Here is an 18,586-nt window from a genome sequence, read left to right on the forward strand (position 1 = left end):
AACTTCCCTGTTTCTGTTAAAGGCATCATTGTTCTTACGGCCATTGAGGTTCAGTCTAGAACTCATTCTTCACTCTCGATTACCCTTCTCAAATCAACCATTTGCTAAATATTGTTGATTCTTGTTTCTTAACATGTCTTGTATCTGTCTCTTTTCTACCCACACTATAATTAAAGTATTTTAGGCTGTCACAACTTCTTAACTGGAGTGACAAATTGAAATTAGAAAGACTTCTAATTGGTCTTGAAATCAACATCTCTTCTTTTTCATTTATCCTTCAAATAGCTGCCAAACTGATATTCTGAAAGACAGATCTGACCATGCTACTCTTACTCAAGAAGCTTAAGTAGCTCCCTTTTGCTTTCAAGATAAAATATACTTCTTTTGGTATTTAGAGATCTTCACAATTTGGTTCGGCCTATATCTCTAGGCTGACTGCTCATGATCAAACTGACCTACTTGTTATCCTGTTTCTTTGCATAAGCTGTTCTCCATGTTTAGAATGCTTTCCTTCTTTTCTTCCATCTCTTAGAACTCCTAATTCCTTTTCCCTCAAGGCCTAGATTTAAGTACCACCTCCACCTTGAGGTTTTTCCTTACTCTCCAAGTTGTAAGTCCCTCAAATAATAATTTGTACTTATCTGTGGAATGTGGTATCCTCCACAATAAAATGTAAGCTTTTTTTTTTATTTTTTGTTTTTTTGTTCAGGCAATTAGGGTTAAGTGACTTGCCCCAGGGTCACACAGGTAGAAAGTGTTAAGTGTCTGAAATCAGATTTGAATTCAAGTCCTCCTGACTACAGAGCTGGTGCTCTATCTAGCTGCCATCTATCTGGTGCCATCTAGCTGCCCCCAAAATGTAAGCTTCTTGAGTGAATCAATAATCTCAGTTTTACATCTGCATCTGATCTCTTTACATAGTGCACAAACTATGAATTAGTCTCACTATTTACAGATCATAGAAAACATCAGCTATGATAATATTCCTTTTGCTATGGCTGCTTCTTGCTTTAACCACCTTCACTATCTCTCTGTGATATAGATCTAAGATCATTTAACTTTAGACAACTATCTAAGACAATTAAGGTGCAGAAAAGATCATGAGAAAATTCCTTATGGGGATAAAATCATAGATCAGATAAAAAAATGACCTTAATTGAAATCAGTCTTATCTGTTGTTATCACATTCCCACACATATTCTGCAAACAGATAATAGTCATTTTGACATTTTTTAACCTTTTAACCTTTAACTTGACATTAATTTTTAACCTTTTTGGTTAGATAGGTATTTCTGTGATTGTGGTATCTGATCACACACACGCTCACACACACAGAGTTGTTTGGGAACAATGTATAGATATCACTAACCTAAAAAGAGTACAAAATCCATAACAAGATCAATTCTTTGCCCACCCTTCTCTTCCAAATAGTCATTCTTTTATTAATTATTTATTTTTGCTGAGGCAATTGGGGTTAAGTGACTTGCCTAGGATCAAGTGTTAAGTGTCTGAGATCACATTTGAACTCAGGCCTTCCTAACTTCAGGACTGGTACTCTAACCACTATCCCACCTGGCTGCCCCAGTTGTCATTCTTTTAATTACAGTAGAATACTGCGATATAGCTCACATTTAGCAGTTTAATTCTAACAATACATCTAGTTGTTTACTACAATCCAATTTCCAACCTCCTCAATTAGACAAAAGGAAAAACATACCAGGAATATTTTTGGTGGGTATGTGCCTGGCAAACTTTTGTAGGCATCATCACGTCATAGCAGGACACCAGTCAGGCATTAATTTGCTTTAATTGGCCTTCCTGCCTAGGTGCTGGTACAAGCAGAAGGGGAAAGAAATCTTTCCTGCCACTAAGCATCCAATATAAAAATCAAAATACTCCCTGAGATCATGCCATATAAAGTCTTTGATTAGACAGATCTCACAGAATCTCATCTGCTCTATATTATCTTTATTGATTTGACACCATTTTAAAAGCATCCCCTATTTCTAGAATGCTAAGATCTTTCATTTACATCACCTTAATATGCTTATAGAGTGTTTTTGCTTAGATTGTATCATTTGTTTCTAATGTAAATACTATGAGATTAGTGAGGCAGAAATTATTATCTCCTTTTTACAGAAGAGGAAACTGAGGGTCAGAGAGTTTAAATAATTGGCTCAGGATCATACACTATTTTGTGGCAAAACCAGTAATAAAATCCTGGGTCTCAAACTTCTCATCTAGCAATCTCAAGGGTAGGTAGTATAGTAAGTAGAGTGCCAAACCTAGAGTCAGGAAAATTTGTTTTTCTGAGTTCAAATTTGGCTTCAGAGACTTACTATCTGTGTAATCCTGGAAAAATTCCTTAACTCTAGTTCAACTTAATTTCCTCATCTATAAAATGAATTGGAGAAAGAAATGACAAACGAATCTAATATCTTTGCCAAACCCCAGATGGGATCAAGAATTACCTGACAAAACAACAACAGTGATCTTAGATCCCTATACAGAACTATCAGGATTGGAAGGATGCTTGCCATCTTTGTCTCTTTGCCATTAAGATTCTGAAAGTAAAACAAATTAATTTGTGAATGAGAAGAATTTACCAATCTAGCCTAAATATTCCTTTCAATTTATCATAAGAAAACCAAATTCCTTTATAAAAGATTTCTTTCACTTGCCATGTTTACAAAGCACCTCCAAGGAGAACTAGCGAATATCCAACAATCCAAATGCCTCATTGTTCTAAGGAGTAATTATTCACCATAGTAAGAAAAGAGGAATGCACAGCATGCTGTAAATTGTATCAGATTAATGATGATATGTATCTTCCAAATGCAAACAGGTCATCAGCCTCTATAATTTGTAGCTGTTCTAAATACGGGACAACAAATAAATTTAAACAAAATAAAAAGAAGAAAATGTCCCTTAATAAATGAGAGTCAGCGTTCCATATACTATAGACTATAAAATCAACCAAAAAATACTGTCATTATTTCTTATAGATATATTAAAATGCAGGAAAAGATAGAAAAGAATTTAGTGAAAAGACTTTATACAGAAAGAATGAAAATTTAAAAAGCATGAATATATTAACAACAACAACAACAAAAAAAAAAAAACCCCAACAACCCTGTAAAACTACTTACTATTAAGGCAGCTGGTTCTCTTTTTATTAATCATTGACAGTCTTTATTTGGTCCCCAAAGCATTTATTTGTCATGTACTAAGTGCTGACAACGCATTAGATGCTGTGTAATACTTTCTGAGTCCACAACAAAGACCTTCAAACCAATACAAATTTAAAATGTTTCCTACTGAGCAGATAATCATTATTTTTGTACAGCTGTTATTATCTTAGTAATTGCATACAGAATATATATTGTAAAGAACAAAATCATTTCAAGATGAAATGAGGCCAAAGTGCAAAAGACACCACATAAATTAATGGAATTAACAAAGATGACAGCAATTCTGGGAAGATAGCGAAATAGGTCAGAAAATTCTAAGCTCTCCATATTGTCTTCACAAACTACCACCTCAGGGTGAATGTATAGCAGAAAACAGAACACAGCAACAACAAAACAACAATAACAGTAAGAGTAGGGCAGAGAAGAAGTGCTCTTGGGACAACTGGAGAAGACCAAAAGACCCTTGGGATAGAGGTTCATACTGCATGAAGTGCAATAGCCTCCTGGCTATACAGCAAACAAGTCCTGGGAGCAGCAGTAATGGGAGGTAGCCTCTGTCTCAGCTACAGGAATTTTTGTGTTACTGTGTGTGTGTGTGTGTGTGTGTGTGTGTGTGTGTGTCTGTTTGAAGGACCCTCTGCTGCTGAGAGATATCAGAACATACTACAAAAGCAGTGTGGTGGGGGTACTGCTGGCTGTGGGCACTTACAGGAGAGCTGAATTTCTGAATTCAGCTCTAGCCTTGAGGGGAGAACTGAAGGTAATAGTCACTGAAGAGTCCTCAGAGAGCTAGAGTATTTCTAGTATAGTGTGGCTGGGGGCTTAGCTGTGACTTGGAGAAGTAAAGAAGTACTGAGCATTGGGTCCTAGACAAAGCTCAGAAAAATACAGTAAGAAGGAAAGAGGTATTATCCCCGATATGCTTGGATAACAGTGGTTATGGTAACAAGTTACTAAAAATTAAAATTAATAAACAAAACTGAGAAAGTAAAAGAGAAAGAACCTAACCATAGAGAGCTACTATGGGGATTAAGAAGACCTGGAAATCATTTGCAGAGAAGGAACCTGAAAGAAAAAAGGTTTCTCCTCTCCCAAAGAGTAATGTCAAATGGCCATATACCCAAAAAGAGTTCTTGGAAGAACTTAAAAAGCACTTTAAAAATCAAATAAGAAAGACTGAGGAAAAATAGGAAAAAAAATATGAACAATCAAAAAAAAAAAAAAAAAACTCCAAAGAAAATTAGTCATCTGGAAAAAGAGAGCCAAAATCTTAAGAAATTAAACAATTCCTTGAAAAACAGAATTGGGCAAGGGAAAGTGAATAATATTATTAGACATAAAGAAAAATTATATAAAATAAAAAGAATGAAAAATATGAAACATAAGAAAGACAACTGATCTGAAGAACAGATCAAAAAGAATAAAATATAAGAATTATTAGATTACTTGAAAGCTACAATAAAAAAAGAATCTTGATACAATATCATAAGAAATAGTTAAATAAAATTATCCTGAAGTTTTAGAACAGGAGGAGAAAGTAATAATGGAAAAAAAAATCTACCAATCACCACCTGTAAAAATTTTCAGGATGAAAACCTACAGGAATATCACAGCCAAATTATGAAACCCCTAGGTTAAGGAGAAAATATTACAAGTAATAAGAAAAAAGCAATTCAAATACTGCAGAGCCGCAATTAGAATTAAATAAGAAGCTGCTACACTAAAAGGCTAAAGGTTTTAGAACACTATATATATTTAAGAGCAAAAGAGCTGGGGTTGCTGCCAAAAATAAACTTAACCAACAAAGTTAGTATGATCTTAAAAAAAAAAAAAAAAAAAAAGGATTCAATATCAAGGATATTGGCAAGTTTCTGATTTTTATCACAAAAAAGACCAGAACTTAATGGAAAATTTGACATATAAGATCCAGGAAAACTATAAGGTAAATATCAACAAACAATTACAAGGAATTCAATAAAGAAGAAACTATTTAGTTTTTATACTTGGATATGTAAATCATATATTTTTTTTTTTTTCTGAGACAATAGGGATTAAGTGATTTGTCCAGAGTCACACAGCTAAGAAGTATTAGGTGTCTGAGGCCAGAGTTGAACTCAGGTCCTCCTAACTTCAGACACTCCATCCATTGCACCATCTAGCTGCTTCTTGTAAATCATATTCTTAAGACTGTCACTAGTAATTGAGTGATTTGAAAGAAATATTGAGAATGAGCTGGGTATGATGTGGTGATTCTAAAAGAAAAACTGTAGAAAAAAGGTAAAGGACAAGTATACAAATGAGGCTCGAGAAGAATTGATATAGATAAAATCAGGCAGGGGTGGACAGCTGATAGTCTAATATCCCTACTTTCATCAAAGCTGGGTTAAAGAAGAAACAACATATACATCTAGAAGGAGGTAAAAATATTCTAAATCTTCTAAATTTATGAGAGGGTGAGGGAAGAAAATAAGGGTAGACAGTTTAAAAAAGTGGGTAGATTAAAATTTAGGAAGGTGAGGAGAGAAGAAAAGGAAGGGATCCTCAGAGGAGTAGGTAGAACAAAGAAAAAAAGGATTAGGGCAGAGGATAAGGGATAGATTCTTTAAAAGGTGTAGAATAGGGAGGTAGTGACTAGAAGTAAACTAAAGGAGGGATAAGATAAAAAGAGAGTCTGAGAAGGATAATAATGAGGAAAAATAGGATGGAGGTAAATACATAAATAGTATTTATTACTTTAAATGTGAATGGGATGCATTCACCCATAAAATGGAAATGTGTAACAGAATGAATTAAAAGTTAGAATCCAACAATGTGCTACTTGCAAGAAACACATTTAAAAATGAAAGATACATACAGAATTAAAATAAAGGACTGAAATAGCATGTATTATGCCTCAGTTGATACAAAAAAAATCAGGGACAATAATCATCATATCACAAAGTCAAAGTTAAAATAGATGTAATTAAAAAGAGACAAATATGAAATTCTAGTATGATAAAAAGTACCATAGATAATGGATCAATACCAACACTAAACTTAGTATGGTAAACTATAACATAGTATAGTAAATTTTTAAAAGAAAAGTTAAATGAATTACAAGTAGAAATAAATAGTAGTACTATAATAATAGGGGAATTTAATCTTCCTTGCTCAGAACTAGACAAATCTAAGCAAAAAATAAATAAGAAAGAAGTTAAAGTAATAAATAGAATTTTTGATAATCTAGATATGATAGTTATCTGAAGAGAACTGAATGTAAATAGAAAGAAATACAGTTTTATATTGGTGGTATATAGTAACTTTACAAAGATTGACCATCTTTGGGCACAAAAATATTATAACTAAATGCTTCCTTTATAGACCACAATGCAATAAAAATTATATTTAATGGAGACCATGGAAAGATAGGAAAAAATCTAAGTGTGGACTAAACAAGCTAATCTTAAAGAATATCTGGGTAAAAGAAAAATATAGAAACATTGAGTAATTTCATTAAAGAAAGTAACAATAATGAAACATTCAAAACCTATGGGATATGGCAAAAGTAGTAATCAGAGGAAAATTTATGTCCCTAAGTGCTTGTATCCATTAAAAATGAATTAAGTATATAATTAAGGGGAAAAAAACTACATAAAGAGTAAACTAAAAATCCCTAATTAAACACTAAATTGGAAATATGAAAAATTAAAGGGACATTAATAAAATTTATTATAAAAACTATTCAAATTATAAATAAAAGTAGGATTGGTATTATGAAGAAAATCAATCAAAATATAAACAATATATATTGGTTAATATAATTTTTAAAAAGAGGGAAAACTGAATTACTAGTATCAAAAATGAAAAGGGCAAACATACCCAAAAAATGAAATAAAAGCAATTATAAGGAGTTACTTTGCCCAATTATGTAACAATACATTTGACAACTTAAGTGAAATGGAAGAATATTAACAAAATTAAAAACTGCCCAGATTAGCAGACGAGGAATAGCATATCTAAATAGACCATTTTTTATAAAAATAAATGGAATGGATCATAAATGAGCTTTTAAAAAAATAAAAAGCACCAGGACCAGACAGATTGACAAGTGAATTCTATCAAACATTTAAAGACCAATTAATTCAAATATTAAATTATTTAGAATAATAAGTAAAAAAGGGGTCCTGCCAAACTCCTTTTATGAAAGAAATATGATATCTAAATCAGTAAAAGTAAAAATAGAAAAAAAATATAGACCAATTTCATCAATGGACATGGATGTACAATCCCAAATAAAATAACAATATATATATATATACATCCATATGTGTGTATATATATATATATATATATAAAGTCTTTTAAATTCAGAAAGAAATATGAAAACAAAGGAATAAGAAAATGAAAATATAGAAGAATCTGTAGATTAATTGTAATGGGATATAGAGGTAGGGAAGAGACTGGTGGTGGGCAGGAGAGGATAAGGAAGGAATACTGTATTGGAGGAGATATGTTGTATGTTGTTTACAAGCTAGAACCCTTCCTAGTAAAATCAGGTGTGAAACAGTGAAGCCTATCATCACCAGTATTTAATATTGTATTGGAAATCCTAGCAATAGCAATAAAAGGAGAAAAAGAAATAGAAGGAATCAGAATAGGTAATGATGTAATAAAACTCTCTTTTTGCAGATGATATGATGATATATTTGGAAAATTCTTAAGACTCAACAAAAAAGTTAATTGAAATAATAATTTCAGCAAAGTAGCAGGATATAAAGTAAACCTGTATAAATCATCAGCATTCCTATATATCACCTCTAGAATCTAAGAGGAAGAAATAGGTAAAGATAGTTCATTAAAATAACTTCAGTACAAGTACTTGGAAATATGTTCACCAAAACAAGTCTAGGATCTATATATGAACAAAACCATAAGAAACTTTGTACACTAAAATGAAATTTAAGTAAATGGAGAAATATTAATTGTTCATGAGTAGGCAGAGCCAATATAATAAACATAAAAAATTTAACAAAATTAATATATATATATATATATATATATATATATACATGTATTTAATACCATCCTAATTAATTCACCAAAAATTATTTTATGGGAGCTAAAAATAATAACAAAATTCATTTGAAAGAATTCATTATGTGGTGACAATTGTTGAGAAAGCTAGAAAATAGTCTGGCAGAAATTGGGCATAGACCAACATCTTAGATCATTTACCAAGATAAATAAATACATGACTATATAAAATGTTCTGACCATCAATATCAAATTAGCTGCAAAGATCTTATGAAGGAAACTACTGTTTAAATATATAAAAAGAACTGATACATATGTGTGTATGTATGTATGCTTATGTCTATTACAAGCTGTATATACATGTGTATATTTACACACATATACATATATATGCATTACATATGTGTATGTATTTGTATACACACATAGATTTGTGTCTAATGGTAGCCATCTCAAAGTTCAGGGTGGGGGAAAAGAAAAAAAGAAAGTTAGCAGATAACTTTGTTGTATGTTTGAATGTAACAGCAAATTATACATAATGGATCTGCAATTTCTGGTGCAATCCTCTGGTTTTCTATCCCATTGTGTTTTATGGAAATAGTTTCTTTTTTTACTTCTTAAGTTCAAATAAAATAAATAAAAAAGAAATGAAAAATTGGTATACTGAAAATCTTTTAAATGGAAATTTCAGGTATGCACACAAAATTAGCTTAGAAATAGCTTAGAAAATGGTTAAAAAAATACACCAAAAATAGATCTGAGAATGATACAGAACTCAGGAAAGAAAATAATAATAATAATAAACATTTTTCAAGTCCGAAGAAGGCAATGGAGAAGGAAGGGAAATGAAGTAGGGAATGGGGAGTACAGGGAAAACAAATCAGTATAGTATAGGATATATTGATAAAGTTTAAAAATAGACAAACTCTTTGGGCCATATACTATCCTTGACAGTGACTATCTTTGATGCAAATATAAAAAAGTATTCTGTAGGCTTATCTTCTGGAACCTTTATTATTTAGCAACATATTTCTGTAAGTAAACATCTAAGAATGAATTTTTACTGTGGAAATTCCCTGGGAGTTCAGCACCTATCCATAAGCACATGCTTGCATACACTTAGGCTCACTACCAAAGTGGGCATTAGAAATTTTTAAAAAATCCTATATAATCAAAGCATATTTAAGTAGCCAACTATGTAGCTAGATGTTATACAATATGATTCTGAAGGGTTTAGAACAGACGAGAAACTGGGTAGAAAAACAGCTCTGTAATCCCCCTAAGTAATAATTTGCAAATTATTGTATTAACTAATAAAAAAAGTGACATGGACCTACCATAGCCATGCTACTTTTTTTAATCAGTTAATACAATAATTTGCAAATTATTTGCAACAAAGTTAGTGTAGAACATCCATGCTGCATCATAAAATATAGACTAAATTATGGGTCAATGCAACTTGTAAATTGTAATATTTTAATTTCATAAGTCCTGACTGCTATATTAATTTTTTGTGCCATGTTTTCTGGGTGAACCATCATTATTGGGTTATGGGGACATTTTCTAGGTTCTCTATGTTAAGATAAAAGGATTTCTTTTTAAAAAGCTATTGTTTTTTTTTTTTTTTTTCATTTGCTGTGTTTATATTTTATGTCTCTACTTCACTGCCTGTAGCTCCCCATTGCACTCAATCCATTTACATTCTATGCACCATCTGACCTCTTTAAGCATTAGGAATGCCCTAGTGTGCTATTCTCTTTAGCAAGAAAAGCACTGGAAGCCCTCTTGGATTATATGAGAAATGGAGACAGGCAAGGAGAACAAGAAAAATGCCTAAATGGTGGGGAATCAATGTGAGAGATCAGACAAAATGAACTCTGGGTAAGAGTAGTAATTCTATTTGGAGACATTAGGCAAAATCTAACAAAGAGAGAGGCAAGGCTAAAGCTGGAGAAATGGATTTGTCTAGGTTAGTAATTTTAAGTTCTTGTCACTCCATTCTCAGCTACTTAATAGCAGAAGGATCAATTTTTCCTTTTGGTTTTCCTGCACAACATTACAATGTTAGTGGAAGACAAAATCCCTAAGGAGGGTGTGGCAATTCTAGAAACGGATCATGGGTAGAGTGATTCATGAACAATATTCATCATATTATGAGTTTGCCCTTTTTAAAAACAATTTTGAAAATGTAGTTGACTTTTCAAGCTGAAAGTAGGCTTATCTAACTGGATTTGACTTATTTGGAGTACACATCATGAATAAATTTACAGTTTCACTCCAATGATTTAGTCATATAAACAGTCATAAAAAAGAGGGTTTGTTCTGCCAATTTGGAGTGATGATTATAGAGTTCTTTAACATACAGTTAGAAAACTGAGGACCAAAACTCAGTTAAAGCAAACACTAACTCTGGAAATATTACCCAGACCCCAGGAAACTTGTTTGTCATGTCAATTGAGTAACAAGTTTTCCTTTTAATCTCAATTCAGACATATTCAAGTAAGAAAAACAATCTTTAGAAAGTAAATACTTTTAGAATGGGGCAGTGAAGCTGAAGATATTCAATGAAGATGTTTTAAATAAGTAGGAAAACAAAACACATATTTTTTTGTTGTTCCTATGAAGAGCAAAGGAAAATTTCAGATAATTCTGTGTTATCAACTGAATGCTGTATCAGCAAACTCTCCCATCCAAACTTCTTTTATTTTTATTATATGAATATAAGGGTAGAGTTTAAAGAGGAACACACTAAAAGATCAGAAGAGATAAACTTAATTTGTCACAAAGGACAGAATATTGAATTTGGAGTTAGAAAGAACTGGGTTCCCATTATGCCTCAGCCCTATACTAACTTTGTAACATTGGGCAAGTCTAAAGTTCTCAGAGCTTCAGTTGCTTTATTTGTAAATTAAGGGGGTTAGATTAGATGACTACTAAAATTAATACAAGCTCTAAATCTATGATACTATTATTTTATGAGCAGTAAGATGGCATTAACTAATAGGACCTTCTCTTAGTATTGTTGTGAGGAGGATCATATGATAATTTCTATAAAGCATTTTGCAAATCTAAATGAGTGCTAGATATTATTGTAAATGGAATACAATTTTGCATTTTCCCTCCTTTGAATCTCTCCTACCACTTGGTTTGTCTCTTTCCTATATATTTATAATGCTCTAAGGATTTCTAACTAACATCATTCCTAGGCATAGTCAAGGAAACTCTTCCAAAGCATTATTTAAGTATTTATAGAATACTAAAATTCCCAAGTGTGTTGTCATGGACAGAAATTCAAATTAAAGCAAAAGCAGAATTTCAGTGGAAAATTAGTTTTTTTTTTTTTAATAGAGTTGATATCTCAAACCAATTCAAAGCCCATTTATTTGCTTTAGTAGGATGTGAACAAAAGTCAACTGGGTACCTGAGCAGAAGCTGTTGCTGCTGATGGTCCTTGCTGATCGCCCAGAGCTGCTAGGATTGAATTCTCTGCTCTCCTCCTCAGAGAAGGGAGATTCAGATGCTGGAGATATTTTCTGCTGTTGCTGGGGCAGGTGAGGCCGAAGGATCAAACGGGGAATTCGGCTTCGAGAAATCTCCTTCTCATGATGCTGCACTCTGTGCACCTTCTCAAAATTGGACATGAAAATGAAAACAAAAAGAAGACAGTTCTCCCTGCTACAGAGCTCTTGTTCCTTTTGAGAAGGGGTACTTTTGAATAAGGAATTATCTGAATATAATTATTCCTTATATTAGTTATTAAGAAAAGCATCAACTTCTATTTACTAATAACTATTCCTATCAATTATTCTTGTGCAGTGATTCCATTGTTACATCCTGTGAAGAAGGCCATTCTATTTTATGCCCTCCTACTCTTCCCATTCTGGCATATTATATGAAATTCAAGCTTTTCCCACTTCCTAGATTCTTTACACTGGTTTATCATTTCAGTTTCCTCTTATTTTGCTTGCCTTGCTTTAATTGTGTCATCTGTTTTCTCCCTTCTCAATTTTCTCTCCACATATTTTCCCTGAATAGCATTCACCCCCCCCACACACTTGCCTCCCTTACCTGATTTATAATGCAACATTATCTTTCAAATCCCCCTTCTTCTGACTAGCCTTTCAATTATTCATTAATATCCTAGTATTCAAGGCTTTGGGCCAAGACAAAAAACAAAACAAAAATCCAATACCCTGAGAGATTACTCTAGCTTTCATATCGGAGTTTTAGGATTATTTTCTTCATATTATGCTCATGAGAAGCGAATTTCTTTTTCTGCTTTCTTTACAGAATCAAATAGATAACCACACCACTCAAAAACATTAATTATAAAATCTGAGTTTCTTCACAAATACCCTAAACAGGACCATAACTAGCCTGGGACATTTGGGAGCACTGCCCCCATTTGGGGCTGCCTAGGCACAGCTGGATTTTCCCACAATTACTTAAGAGGCAGCCCATTTTCATGTGTTCCATATTTCTGAAGCCTCATTTGTACAAAATTCCTGCTACCATTTCTGGCACTAAAGTCCTATAATGATTTTTTTTTTTAAGGGAAAACTTGCTGATTTCTTTCAACCATTCCACTGAAAGGGAAAAGAAATCTGATTAGGAAATCAACAGCATTTCACAATATGACCTCCTGCTTATTTTCAACATGGGCTTAGTAAGGTCAATGCCAAGACAAACAAGGGGCAGCCTTGGGAGCTTTATACAAAGTCGGAATTCAAAGGAAAGTCCCAGGCTTCAATAAGCTCCTGATTCCTTCTAAGCATGCCATCCCATACTGTGCCAAAGAATCCACCCCTGAGATTCTGTAGTCTCTGGATCAGTGCTGCAAATAAGCCTGGCAAATAGTATTTTTGCATTCTGTTGAATACCTAGTTAATTCAACAAATGTGAAATGTCAGTAATATTCTAAATCCTTATTCCTCAGTAATTTATCTACTCAATTTCTTTTATTCACTTATGATATTCATACAAACCATTACAAGAAGCATCGACCATATTTTAAAATCCCTGTTTTGGGGCCATCAGTACATCTTCCTCAATGCCATGAGACTTTTCTGATGTCAAACCCCAAATCTTTTTCCATCCCACCTGGCCTCACTTTCTTAAATTTCATCACCTGAAAAATCATGTTCTTCATTTCACTTTAATTCTACTGCCTCTCATTTCTGATAGGTTGTCACTGTCGATAACCTTCCCTATCCGCCCCTTCCCCAAACCCCGCCCCTTACTCTGCAGAGCCTCACCTAGGCCCCCGCCCATTTGCCCTGCCAGGTGGCCCCTGGCTCAGCGCCCACTCCCCGCAGCCAAGAGCCTGCCTCTCTCGGATGTCTCCTACCTTAGTCTCCCGGAGGGGCCCCATCGCGCCACTGCCACTGCCCGGCCTGGCTCCTTATATCTCTGCCGCCAAGAAGGAGACACCTGAGGACGTCAGAAAAGAGAAGACGCCACGATGAGCCGGGCAAGGGGCGCGGCGGAATACAGCAGCTGCGGCAGAGAGGGCTCGGTGGCGGATGCCCGCCGCTCTTCTGGCTCACTTAGCTAGTGATTGAGAGCCCAGCCCGCTCCCACCCCCGCCAGCCCGCCCCGGCTCGGACACGTGGTGCCGCCACTGCCACTGCCGAAGCCGCCACCATCACCCACCCGAGGTACCGCGGCTCCTCCCGAGCCGCAGCTGCAGCTACAGTCACCGCGGGCTGCCTGGGGACCAAGCACCCAGTAGCTCCCAGGGCAGCATGGAACCTCTTCCCCACCTGGCTGGGAGCTCTGCCCTGCTCCGGGAAGCCGCTTAGAAGGCAAGGGAACTTTCTCGCTCCTCTGCCCAAAGCCGCTGCCAGATTGAGGGATTTGGCTACTAGGATTGCCTCTCTCCCTCCGGGGGTCGTTGCGGAAGTTGAAATGAGAGTTGTGATGGAGAGAGATAGCTCTTAAGAAGAGGTGTTATTCTCACTAGCTCCCGTATCTCAGTACATCTGTTTTTGGGGGAGAGGCAGAAAGATGGGTGAGAGAAGGAGGGGCAGATAAAATGCTGCGGTAACATTCCTTTTTTATTTGTAGAAAGCGAGAGACTAAAACGCTCGATTCTCTTTTCCTCCCCACTGTCCTTCTCTTTTCTGCTCCTTCTCCTTTCTCCTTCCTCCCCTTTTCTGTTTACTCAATCTCTTCTCTCTCCTCTGCTTCCTTTTTTCTTACTGCCCTACCCCCTACTTTTACTGTTTATTCACTTTGGATGATCTCTTCATCCAAGAAGAGGATAAGGAATATTTCTCTCAATACAAAGACTGTTCCCACCCAAATTTGTGCTGCAGGCTTGACAGCAGCTCAATATCCTTATCTTCACAAATCTTATTGAACCAAGAGGTTCCTAGTTCCTTGATATTGTCTCCTGGAAAAGTGCTAGTAGTTTCTAGGCATGAGAAAACAGGCTAGATTAAAGGGTAGATTAAGTGTTTTTTCCCAGTCATCCCTAGAACTGTCTAGTCCATATCACCAGGGACAAGGCCCAGGCTTGTCTTCTCCATCAGTATAAACTGCCAAACTGTACTCCAGGTATTTTGGTTTAAACATTATTTTAAAAAGGTAGGTAAAGTAGGAGTAAGGTTAAAAAAGTCAGACGTTTCCTTTTCCAAGCCAGTATTTTGAGGTCAGCTAAAGAACAAGGGAGGTATAAAATGCTGAATGAATCCCAAGGAACATTTAATAGTTTGGTTGTAGTAGAATTTTGTTAATAAGGAATTCTTTTCTAGAAATGATGGTGAGAGTTGTGGGGGAGGGGAAAGTTGTGAATGAAGATATGCAGTAGAAAGGTGTCAAATGTACACTCTTACCAAACTCCTAAAATATTATTATTTTTATTATTAATATTATTTTGGATGAGGTTGGTTATAATTGTTTGGTAGTTTTGGGAGTTTCAGGTGACTTTTTGTGATTGTTAGATGGTGAATTGACATGTTATCTAATCGTCAATTTCCTAGTGTCCATGGAAGCATGATAGCCTTTGTTTCCCAAGAGTAATTATGTTTTTTCCTCAGTTTCAATTAAGGACCCAACTAGGACATTAGATTTGTCAGGGGAGAAACGGGGAAAAGAGAGAGGAGGGAAAAAAATAGAACATTTGAAAGAATTGACCTGTCCAATCTCTTTCCCACTAACTCGCAGCAATGTGTCTCTACAGTTTTTTGCTACAAGCATAGTTAAGGAGAAGTAGAATGGATTTTGACCATAGCATCATAGATTTAGCTGGAAAGGATTTAGAGATTTTCTAGTCTAATTCCATTATTTTATGGCATAGGAAAAGGCCCTGAAAAATAGAGAAGTGTACAAGATCACACAGATACTTGGAAAGCTAGGAGGCAAAGCCAGATCTTCACCTTTTTCACTCTAGATTTAAATGTTGGTTCTGTTACACACACATATATACATCTGTGACCTTGGGCAAGTTACCTTTGGGGCCTCATTACTCCCCTATAATAAAAGAGATGAGATAATCTCTAAAGTATTTTGAAATCTAAGTCTATGACTTAAGTGATGATCTAGGATTTTTGTGATTGATATAATACACAGTTGATGTAACAATAGTATCTCAGAAAATTATCTAAGAAAAATGGTGGCCCATCATGAATCATATAATTCAGTATTTCCAAAATAGATTTTTTTAAACTAGGATTTTAACACCAATACAGTTAACAACTCATCTTCAACTTTTAGTTCTAGACAGTTCCTAGACTGCTTTAAAGTCATGACTAGCAGCCATATTTTCCTGACTCTAAAGAAGCAGTTAAATGGCACAGTGGATAGCATGATCATTCTGGAGTTAAGAAGATCTGACTTCAAATCAGTCTTCAGAACCTTACCAACTATATGACTTCAGGCAAATCATTTAATTTCTGTCAAATTTCTCTACTGCAAAATGGGGATAATAATAGCGCCTATCTTCCAAGGTTATTGTGAGGATAAAATGATGTACAGTAGTTTTTGTAAAGTGTTTAGCACAGTTACTGTTACATAATAGGCCCTTAATAAATTCTTATTTCCTTCCAAGACTGGCTGTATCTAGTATACAGTAGTGCCCCTCCCAAGTCTGGAGCTAATTACTATAAAATTGGGAAGATTCCAAGATGGCGTTGTTGAGCACAGTGATGTAAACATGCTTGAGGAATAGCAAAATCAGCACCTGAAGTTGAGAGGTGCTAGGGAACAAGAGTTTAAAAAAATAACAACAATAATGGGATATTAGATTTAGGTTTGGGAAGGACTTTAGAGGTCTTCTATCTACAGTAACTTGCCCAGGTTTACACAGAAAGTATGAGGAAGACCAGAATTCAAGTCCAGGTCATCAGACCCTAAATACAATGTTCTTTCCACTTCATCAAAATATTCTCAGATTATATATTGTGAAATGGGAAGAATGGCATCAGGATACAGAATAGAATAGACTAGATGGTCTCTAAGGTCCCTTCCAATTTTCATAATCTATGGGACAGACACTGACAGGTATTTTGATTCTTTGGCGAGTTTTAAAACAAAAAAGCAAAAGGAAATCTGAAATTTCCCCAGAGGTTAATTATAATAAATCCCCAAAATGTAAAAAATCCAAGAAGGAAAAATTGAGGAGACTACTGCGGTAGTAAAGTACACAGGCTTAATTTCCATTTTGAAAAAAAGAATCAAATATGCCTTTCTATTTGACGATGGGGTGTGTGCCTAGTAAGTAACAGAAGCTTTTACTGCAGAAGTGCAGGCATGAGAGAGGCTTTGCAGCAGCGGGCTTGTCACCATAGCAACCCTGCCAAGGAAAAGGGACATGATTCAATAGTCAGAGGCATCTTAGTGCTGTAGTTTGGGTATCTGTACCTGCTTCTTTTCCTAAAGTGCAAATTGAACAAGTGATAATAATAGCTTTTTGGTCTTTATATTCATAGTTTTGATATTCATATTTGGTCATTCAAGTATTCCTTATGTCACTAAATCAAATGCCCAACAAGTTATTAGAACTATAGCCATTAAAAAGTATAATCCAGTATTGAACATCAGATTTATTTTTTCCATAAGTCTTTAAGAAGAGTCTTGTCTAGAATCTTTCTGTCTGAAATGGATGTTTTTACACACAGGTTATGATTTTAAGAACTGAATTTAAACCAGATTAATTTCTCAAGTACAAAAGATCAGTGTCTGCAGAAGAATAAATAGCTCCTTTAAATTTTGCCAGAGGAAAAAAATCGTCAAATCCTGAGCAGATTTAGGGGATGTAGAATCTTGAGACTTGGGTGTGACAAATACAATGCAGCTCAGGGATCCCAGCATCATCTGTCCATTTGCATTTATAGATAGTAATTGGTCTGTCAAGTCAATCAATCTTAAGAGAATATTCCTTTTATATATATATATATATATATATATATATATATATACACTTTTTTCATAGTACTTCATAGCCCTTTTTCATATGCATTATTTTATTTGAACCATGCAATAACTCCAAGAGATATAGTTTTGAAGGCATCTTGAAACCTATTAAGTAAGGAAAGGCTGTTATTGATCAAATACCCCCAGAACCTTACTTTCTAGGAGAAACAATACAAAATATATGGGAAAATAAATTATATAAACATGTATATATATTTCTATAAAACCTTCATATCATAAAACTTAAATGTATCCTTACTCTCCTTTCTTCCTCCCTGCCCCACCCAAGCACAAATATTTCCCCATTAAATCTTACCTGCTTGTGCTGGAGTCTCTTCCTGAACTCTTTCAACCTTGATGAAACACGGGCTTTGTGTGTGTGTGTGTGTGTGTGTGTGTGTGTGTGTGTCTGTGTGTGTGTGAGTATACTGTCTCTGTATTTAACCTGCTGTTGGCACAGCAGCACAGATCAGCTGACAGGGTTTACATCATCGACATGAAAAGTATTGCAATCTAAGCCATGCTAAGTTTTTTTTCTTTGTAGTAGATTGAGGTTTTTTTTCCTTTCTTTTTTTCTTACCAGGCTTTTCATAAGTATCCATCTTTTGCCAGTCAATACAACAAATATTTATTAATCACCAACTGTATGCAGAATCTTAAGAGCAATAGTGGTTGCAATAAGATTCAGATAAGATAGTCCCCATTCCTATTATTAGAAATAGATATAGTAGTTATTATAAAGACAATACATAAATGTATGAGAGGTGCAAATAGGAAAAGATACAAAAGTGGACTGAAGCTGTCAAGACTGAGAGGATAAGGAAGACCCCTGGAAGAGATGACACTGTATTTGAATTTACATCAATAAATACATCAGTATTCAATAAGATACATTAGTATTTAATAAATACATCAGTATTCAATAAGTGGAGAGGGAATAGTAGAGAGCATTTCAGGAAAATATATAG

At 34.7% G+C, this 18,586-nt stretch overlaps 1 protein-coding gene across 3 annotated transcripts in view; it reads right to left on the minus strand.

The window, feature by feature from the left end:
• Window positions 1-18,029, minus strand: part of SYBU (syntabulin) — a 93,567-nt gene extending 75,538 nt beyond the window's left edge. Inside the window, exons 1-3 of one of the 3 annotated variants that reach the window (XM_023496456.2) lie at window positions 17,935-18,029; window positions 13,552-13,634; window positions 11,626-11,827 (exon numbers count right to left, since the gene is read on the minus strand). In XM_023496456.2, the coding sequence (XP_023352224.1) occupies window positions 11,626-11,827; window positions 13,552-13,575 (226 nt within the window). In that variant the 5' untranslated portion in view covers window positions 13,576-13,634; window positions 17,935-18,029. Of the gene's footprint in view, window positions 1-11,625; window positions 11,831-13,551; window positions 13,635-13,966; window positions 13,984-17,934 lie in introns of those variants that run through there. The other 2 variants (XM_012541773.3, XM_031947128.1) reach the window with 2 other exon arrangements.
• Window positions 18,030-18,586: the final 557 nt, after the last annotated feature.

This window comes from Sarcophilus harrisii, chromosome 1 (assembly GCF_902635505.1).
Source record: "Sarcophilus harrisii chromosome 1, mSarHar1.11, whole genome shotgun sequence".
In the NCBI taxonomy this organism is placed as follows: Eukaryota; Metazoa; Chordata; class Mammalia; order Dasyuromorphia; family Dasyuridae; genus Sarcophilus; species Sarcophilus harrisii.